This window comes from Spea bombifrons, chromosome 12 (assembly GCF_027358695.1).
Source record: "Spea bombifrons isolate aSpeBom1 chromosome 12, aSpeBom1.2.pri, whole genome shotgun sequence".
NCBI lineage: Eukaryota > Metazoa > Chordata > Amphibia > Anura > Pelobatidae > Spea > Spea bombifrons.
This window is the reverse complement of record NC_071098.1, coordinates 30,437,794-30,446,497: the sequence shown is the minus strand read 5'-3', so window position 1 is coordinate 30,446,497 and position 8,704 is coordinate 30,437,794. Positions and strand designations below refer to the sequence as shown.

At 42.2% G+C, this 8,704-nt stretch overlaps 1 protein-coding gene across 1 annotated transcript; it reads left to right on the top strand.

Moving 5' to 3' along the window:
- The first annotated feature begins 267 nt into the window (after positions 1-267).
- On the top strand, positions 268-7,819 carry LOC128470176 (heat shock cognate 71 kDa protein-like). The gene is made up of 9 exons (XM_053452018.1): positions 268-400; positions 3,266-3,475; positions 3,883-4,088; positions 4,183-4,335; positions 4,469-5,024; positions 5,415-5,617; positions 5,708-5,906; positions 6,407-6,639; positions 6,929-7,819. The coding sequence occupies exons 2-9, from the start codon at positions 3,271-3,273 to the stop codon at positions 7,136-7,138; spliced, it is 1,965 nt and encodes a 654-aa protein (XP_053307993.1). The 5' UTR covers positions 268-400; positions 3,266-3,270; the 3' UTR covers positions 7,139-7,819.
- Positions 7,820-8,704: the final 885 nt, after the last annotated feature.

The following is an 8,704-nucleotide window of genomic DNA, read 5'->3' as shown; positions in this document are numbered from 1 at the left end:
AGTACTGAATGGATCGGGCATGAGAGTCCCAACCGTAGTGAGACTGCTGATGTTTTTAGACTATAGTCGTTGGCGCACCAGGTCGTTTGTGTTTCTATCAAGATCCAGAGGGTTAAAACATCTCCCTCAGGCCTTACTTCTCTCTACCCCGCCGTCTCTCGGCCTCCCCTTCCCTCCCTCTATCTCTGTCTCTCTGTGCCTGCGTAGCTGCCAACCGTTTAGGGGGGGAGAAAGGGGAGGGTTGGGAGAAACGCAGGGAAGTCCAGAACGTTCTGAGAGCGTCACGGCTGTGCAGGGCTATGAGAGAGAGCGAGCGTATTTAGAGAGTCAGAGGGGGTTGAGGGATAGAGAGAGAATCCAGAAAAGAGAGAGAGAGCGTACTCTGAGGCAGCTCACACAGGTGAGAAAGACAGAGACCTGCAGAGAATCTGGCGAGAATACTTAGTAACCGTGCATGCGCCCTTCCAAAATAACAGAGACGGCGGCGTTTAACCTGTTGTGCTTGCTTTTGTTCGGGACGGGGATAAATATCTTTCACATTTGAGAAGTTAATGCTATTTGCTCCTTGACATTTCTCGATTAAAATGTTAAGACAAGGGCTACTTGGTTAGAAGTTATTAATATGATGATTATTATTAAAATGATTATTAATACCAATATGATTATTATTATTAATATGATTATTATTAATATGATTATGATTATTATTATTAATATGATGATTATTATTAAAATGATTATTATTAATGTGATTATTATTATTATTCTTAATATGATGATTATTATTATTATTAATATGATGATTATTATTAATATGATTATTATTAATGTGATTATTATTATTATTCTTAATATGATGATTATTATTATTAATATGATTATTAATATTATTATTACTACATTTTATTTTCTTTAAGCATCAACAGAATATAGAATAATATGCAACTTGGTTGTAAAAAGGTTGAGAAGTCGATGTATGGGGTTCCGCTTTTTGTTTTAACTATTGCATCGTCCTCCCCGTACTCTGGCACTGGAAGGGTTAAGACCTGCCGAATGGTTCTGTAATATTTTACGAGGTAACCTTTTATTGTGTGCGTCAAAAACCATAACTCCTTGACGGACGCAATCATTTTTATTGCTGCTTGAATAAATGCCCTTTTTTTTAATAACTTGCAGCTATGAGGATTAGACACGGGTTTCGGGTTGATATGAGGCTATTCGAGTAGTTAACAATAATAACACGTAAGCTTAATTGCCAATCGAGAGATTTCCTGTTTATTTTAAGTTATGACATCATCAGCAATGCCCTGTTTTGGGGGGGTGCATCTTGGCATCTGGAAAATTTTGAAATGACTGTGGGGCGCTGGCAGACGAGTGGTTAATGTGACACCTTCTAGAACTTTGTGGGCGAGAGTCGAAGGGGGGTGGATGCTTAACCCATTTGGTTAGAGGGAACGGAGTCGACAAGCCGGCACTGGCATAGGCAGGGAACGGCTGTATTAACTGCATACATTATAACACAAATCGCAAGTGGGTCCGCAGAGGGTTAATCTTTCCCACCGGGTTGCAAGTCTTCTTAGTGGACCCACCTGATTGTTGAGTAGAGACATGGGCATGCGCAGATCAGACTCATTTGGCCCATCCAGCCTGCCCGTTCTTCCCGCTTTAAAGACTCACCAGGACAGGACCACCATAACTGTGGTGGCCGGTATCCCCCGAGCCGGTCAATAAAGTCCTTAACATGTCTGAAGCCCACCCGCAGGTTGTAAGGTTTACCCTTACGTCGTTGGTGATGCCCCCCAACCTGTCCTACAGCTGTTCATGGCTCTGTAGGACCATTTATTTGCTGGAAGGTCCTGAACGGCTTGTGATGAGGTTTCTCTGACTTTCAAACCCAACTCTGGACTTTAGACCACCCCAGCCAGTTCATGAGACCCCCGAAAAAAATAGGGCTCTACGCAACTTACTACAATACCAAAAAAAAGCTTACAAGATCATGCATACTGAATAATGTGGGTGGCTTTTTCATCCAGAAGGGCAAATTCTTATTACATGAGAAAGGAAAGTATTACAGACAAAAAAGTGATTTTTGGACTCAAATATTTGTCTAGTGGCTAATCTTCTAAGCCTTTTACTATCCCTTCAGTATATTTATATAAGACTATATCACAAAACGTACGAGTGAGGTTGCCCGAGGACAAATGGACTCTGGGGCCGAAACTTTTTAATTCTGCCTGTAGCTGTCACCATAATACTTGTAAATTTAGTTTTTTTCCCCTCAAAACGTAACACGGCTGAGAGCCTTTGCAGTTACGAAACTTACCGTCCTTCCTGCACCTCCTCTCCCATCAGATCGGCCCCGCTCCCAGCCCTACCCTTTGAATAACAGCCAAACAATCGCTCTTTCTAGAACGTCGGAGCTCGCTCTGTCCTACTCCTCATGACGTGGAACTCAGCCAGATGTAAACTGCCCCCTCGGGCCAAATACCCCAGCAGGTTCTCTTTTTTTATTGCCTCCCCTGCCAGATTAGTGTTTGTTCTACCAGGAGAAAGATCCAGAACAGGAGATCTGTGAAACAATATTGTATCAGGCAGTATTTGCAATAAGTCACATGAATAAAGCAGCGTGACGATGTCCCAAAAAGTTTCAACGGAGACATTTCATTGGTCTATTTTTTTGGGGGGGGAGGGATTGGCTGTGGAGTTTGTAACATTACAAAGTTGACGTCGAGTCAGTCGGAACGTGACCACGTATGAACCCATGACTTGGACATAAAAATATTTTCATTACGACAGAATTTTCCAAATGTGTTATTCTGCAGGTATTATTTCTCTAAGACTTACGTCACGGGTTGAGTTGCCTTTGTTCTTTTTATACAGATACGTGCCGTCATGTTAAGATTTAGCAATACATTCTAATTTGTAGTTCCTTACCAAGAAAAAAAAACCCTGAAAAAAATAAAAACAAAACTGAATTAAAATTGAGTTGAGTCTCAAACCTTGTGGAGGAAAATGGAAACCCTTCTCGACGCAGATTGTCTGCTTTGGGAATTATTTAGTTGCCTTCTGGGTTAAACCAGGTAGATTTTAATTTATTAATTAAAAAAATACCAACAAGTTTCCATCTTGAAACTACCCAGCAAGTCGACCAGGTCACTTGTCCAGCCCTTCCACCCACGGCTTGCAAAAATTTACTCAGAAACGCATCTAAATGGTATGAAAACAGATAAAATGAGATTGTGTTTCGGATATTGTACCCCAACAGGCAAAATGTCCAAGGGTCCAGCAGTTGGCATTGACCTGGGCACCACATACTCATGCGTGGGTGTCTTCCAGCACGGCAAGGTAGAGATAATTGCTAATGACCAAGGAAACCGCACAACACCCAGCTATGTGGCCTTCACCGACACCGAGAGACTCATCGGCGATGCTGCGAAGAACCAGGTGGCCATGAATCCGACCAACACAGTTTTTGGTGAGAATGAACCCTGTCCAAGAGGTGTTTTCTTCATAAACCATGGAACTTATTGACTAGACCTCAAACTGGTCAGATATGTTTGCATTTTCAAGTAAAACCCAATAATTATATACTTAAATTCTCCTGGACCCAACTTAAGCTCAAATAGTGGATGCTACCAACGTTAAAGATTACAAATGCTGCAGTAAATGCTGTGAAACGTGGAGAGAATTAGCTCCATTTTGAGGGACGAAACTAACATCCAACTTGCCCTTCAAGTTTTCCCCAAGTTGAGTTACAGAAGTCATAAAATCCCTTTAATGCACAATACAGCATGTGAACGAGCTAAACGTACCTTGTTTTTGAAGATACCCCTCTTTTGAGACTTGAGATGCATTGCATAACCTAATATTTTCTTACTGCAGATGCTAAGCGTCTGATTGGTCGACGATTCGATGACCACGTTGTGCAGGCAGACATGAAGCACTGGCCTTTCACCGTCATTAATGATGGCGGGAGGCCCAAGGTTCAGGTTGACTACAAAGGAGAGACTAAGACATTCTATCCAGAAGAAATATCATCCATGGTCCTCACCAAGATGAAGGAGATCTCCGAAGCTTACTTAGGAAAGGTGAGATGGGAGAGGTAATCAGATAGGTTAATTGAACCTTTAATGCTACAGGAGCATTAAGTAAATTGTTTTTCTTCTTCTCCTGTCGTTTTAGCCGATCAATAACGCAGTGATCACGGTACCCGCATACTTCAATGATTCTCAGAGACAGGCTACTAAAGATGCCGGCACTATATCAGGACTTAATGTCTTGCGTATCATTAATGAACCGACTGCGGCCGCCATAGCATATGGGTTGGACAAGAAGGTAAGTGCAAGAGTCAAGTAGAGAATTATGGTATATGTCTGCGAAGAAAATAGTGTTGAACATAAACGTATGTAACCTTTGGTGACAGATGACGTATTGCTCTTACTTCTTTGTTTCCATGCAACTCGTCTAGGTGGGTAGTGAGAGGAACGTCTTAATTTTTGATCTTGGTGGAGGAACCTTTGATGTGTCTATTCTTACTATTGAAGATGGCATATTTGAAGTGAAATCCACAGCTGGTGACACCCACCTTGGTGGAGAGGACTTTGACAATCGCATGGTCAACCATTTTGTCGGAGAGTTCAAGCGCAAGCACAAAAAAGACATCACAGAGAACAAACGTGCCATCCGACGGCTACGTACGGCATGTGAACGGGCTAAACGTACCTTGTCCTCCAGCACGCAGGCCAGCATTGAAATTGACTCCCTCTATGAGGGCATTGACTTCTATACTTCGTTAACTAGAGCGCGCTTCGAGGAGCTTAATGCGGATCTCTTCCGTGGAACTCTGGAGCCGGTCGAGAAAGCCCTACGGGACGCCAAGCTGGATAAGGCACAGGTCCACGATATTGTTCTGGTTGGTGGATCCACACGTATTCCCAAGATCCAGAAGCTCCTCCAGGACTTTTTCAATGGGAGAGAACTAAACAAAAGTATTAATCCTGATGAGGCTGTGGCCTATGGGGCAGGTCAGTGGACATAAAACAGATAGCAAAATTGACCCAGTAGGCCTAGTATTTTGGTGGTGCGACTGAAGGTTAGTGTGGGGATAAATTAATTGGAGTTTTTTTACTTGCGTTCTACCACCATTCAGAATGCTTGCTCATAACCTCAAGGTTCAGTTTGGTAGATGGTTAAATGCTGAGAATGTTGGTAATCTGGGATTTGCCTTTCTTTTTGACATTGATAAATGTAAAGGTTTCCATCACGTATTCAATATACGCACTGCATAGGAAGAGAACATATGGGATATTTGGGCCTAGTGCCACCCATCTTAAAAAAAATCACTCCTTGGGAGCATTACTGTGGGTAAATGTACCCAAAACCTCAAACTTAAATTAGAACCTCCTTTCTTCCAGCTGTTCAGGCCGCAATCTTGTCCGGAGATAAATCTGAAAATGTTCAGGACCTTCTACTGCTTGACGTGACCCCACTGTCATTAGGCATAGAGACGGCTGGAGGCGTCATGACTGTTCTCATCAAACGCAACACCACCATCCCCACCAAGCAGACTCAGACCTTCACCACGTACTCCGACAATCAACCGGGAGTCCTTATCCAGGTACAGGAGGACACTTTGCACGGACAGATTATTTACTGAGCCTTTTTAACATTCTCAATAATACGATAGAACTTTTGGATTTGCTCGTAGGTATTTGAGGGTGAAAGAGCCATGACTAAGGACAATAATCTACTTGGCAAATTTGAGCTGACGGGCATCCCACCGGCTCCTCGTGGCGTCCCCCAGATCGAGGTGACCTTCGACATCGATGCCAACGGAATCATGAACGTGTCTGCGGTGGACAAAAGCACCGGAAAGGAAAACAAGATCACTATTACCAATGACAAGGGTGAGTGCAGGAACCGACTTTCACATAGTCATAAGGCTGAAGAAGGCGGCGTACATCCACCAAACGTGACCATTCCAGGAGACTTTAGAAAGATAGGAATTCTTTGACTTTCAAATTAATTGAGGCGCGTTACACTACATCTTATTTCCTTATTAAAGTGTATAAATATGAGGTCAGCTATAATTGGCTACTGCTTACTTAAGTCTTCCTTAAACTTCCTGGTTACAACTTTAATGAGGAAGAGATGTATTTTTGTTTATTTATTCCTGTAGCAGGTTAATAACTGTTTAGTAACAAGCGGCATATGTAAGTACTGTTAATTCCCTTCCCTTGTCTTAGGGTAGATGTCCTCGGTGGTCTAGTGGAGGCCAATTAGACCTAAAAAACGTTCCACCCAACCCACAAACGATGCTACTGTAAATAAGAACCATAGTGTAAATGTATGACATTTCCACCCGGAACTTGCTCCACACTCATTTCTTTTTTTCTTCTTCTCAAAGGCCGTCTGAGCAAGGAAGACATTGAGCGCATGGTACAAGAGGCCGACAGATACAAGGCGGAGGATGAGTCTCAGAGGGAGAAGATCACGGCCAAGAACTCCCTTGAATCGTTGGCTTTTAATATGAAGAGCACGGTTGAGGATGAGAAGTTGAAGGACAAGATCAGCCCAGAGGATAAACAGAAGATCTTAGACAAGTGCAATGAGGTCATAGCGTGGCTCGATAGGAACCAGGTAATGGAATCCACTGTTGCATCCATTGTTGCTTTCCTCATTGTTATTTAAACTGTTCCGTCTGAGAAGGAAGTCTTGCCTACAACAAGTGCGATGACCAAGTCTTGAATTTCCTGTTGTTAAAACATCTCAAAAATGTTTTAATAAATACTGTCAACAGGGTTCTTTTTCTAATCCTCATTAAATCTATTGATGCAGTTCATCCCGGATCTAAAACCTTTTGCATCTTCCCCATGTCTTCATTGCCCATTTACTAATCTCCTTGTGTCTTTTTTTTTTGTCTCATTAGATGGCCGAAAAGGAGGAATATGAACACCAACAGAAGGAGCTGCAGAACTTGTGCAATCCCATCATTACCAAGCTGTACCAGGGGGCAGGAGGGGCAGGAGGGGCAGGGATGCCGGGAGGGATGCCGGGAGGGATGCCTGGGGGCTTCCCTGGAGCGGGCGGCAGTGGTGCTGGTGGCTCTTCTGGACCAACTATTGAAGAAGTTGACTAGAGCCATATACGCTCCAATAAAGGAAGCTGCTGCCATCAGAGCACCTTCCTTCCCCGTGCACTGCAGAAGATAGGTTATAGCCCACCATAGGTCATACTCTATTACGTTAGCTCTATTCAACACAAGATGCTTCTCTCCCTATGTGCCTCCGTACCGTCCACTCACCAAAAAGGAATTATATCTCTAAACATCAAGCTCCCAACACTTTCTGCTGTGTGCGTATGGAACACATAAGCTCCTTTTGTATTCTGCTCTCTAAAACTCAACGCCTTTCATTATGCGAATAAAAGGGTCCTGAAAGATAGAATATTTTGCAGGTCATAGCACCAAATAAGATGTAGGTTCCATCATAAATAAACACAATAGACTCACATTCTTTTACTAACCTGATTAAAAATAAATAAATAATAATACATCTACATCTAACGTTTCTCAAGTAGAGGAACATGTTTCTTAGTGTAAGGAAAAACAAACCCAATGTTTATATTTATTGTACTCGGATTCATTTCCATTCTTCAAAAAGTTGCTGTTCACCCGACGGAAAAGAGGTTGCCAATCAGAATAGAACGGGATTCTGCTTCCTTCATGAACGACTTTGCCTACTCTGCGAAATGTCTATAAGCGAATCTATAGCCCATGTGCCATTAAAACCCTCTCATAATAAACAGAGTATATAAAAGATGCCGTGTTTGGTTTTTGAGATCGATGCAATCAATGATTTAGATGCTTGAAGAAGTATATCTACAGCGATACAAGCAATAAGTGAATACAAGCGATTTTCAAAGAAGAGAGGTAGGGAAACGAGTTCATTGATCCGATGACTTATCGTCTTTGGTTTACATGAGGGGGATCAACAAAAAATGGGGTGTTTCCACATCGGGGCCCATAGGTGGTTGTCCATTCTGTCTTCAAGTTTCAGCATTTTTGCCTAAATTTCTGTATATTGAGGATCATTCCATAATGGATGAAAATGACCTTCAAGAACACCAAGTTGGGGGAAGGAAGATGAGTAGGTAAAGTAGGCAAACATCCGATAAGCAAAGTTTGCTACACTATATGAATGATCTCCTGACTTTGGAACATCTGTGTAGAACCTCTACAGAATTGGAGTCATGAAGTGAGGTCTTTGACCTGTAATCATCATTGGAGTGAAAACAGAAGAAGGTCAACAGGTAACATTATGGCACAAAGAGTCAAAATGAGTCAAACCCAAGCTAAAAAAATACTTCTCTATATGTTTGATCCAAAGCCTTTTCAATGACAGTGTGTAGACCTCAAACTATTCATCAATGGTCACCGCCTTGCTGGTGGGACTACCATTTTGTCTTATGGACTCCAATGGAAAATGTTGATGCCAGAAACGTTTATTGTTACCCAGCATGATACATTTTTCTTACAGTCATCCTTGGTTAATAAGGAGCCAAGATCAGGGGTTTAAACCTTAAATAATAATAAAATGAGATGATTTTAATACTGGAATGTTTTTGGTTCTAAAGTCGTAGAGACTATATACTCTCTTAACTGATCTGTTTGCCGTCAGAGAGACCTCAGATCTTTTAAGTGGGT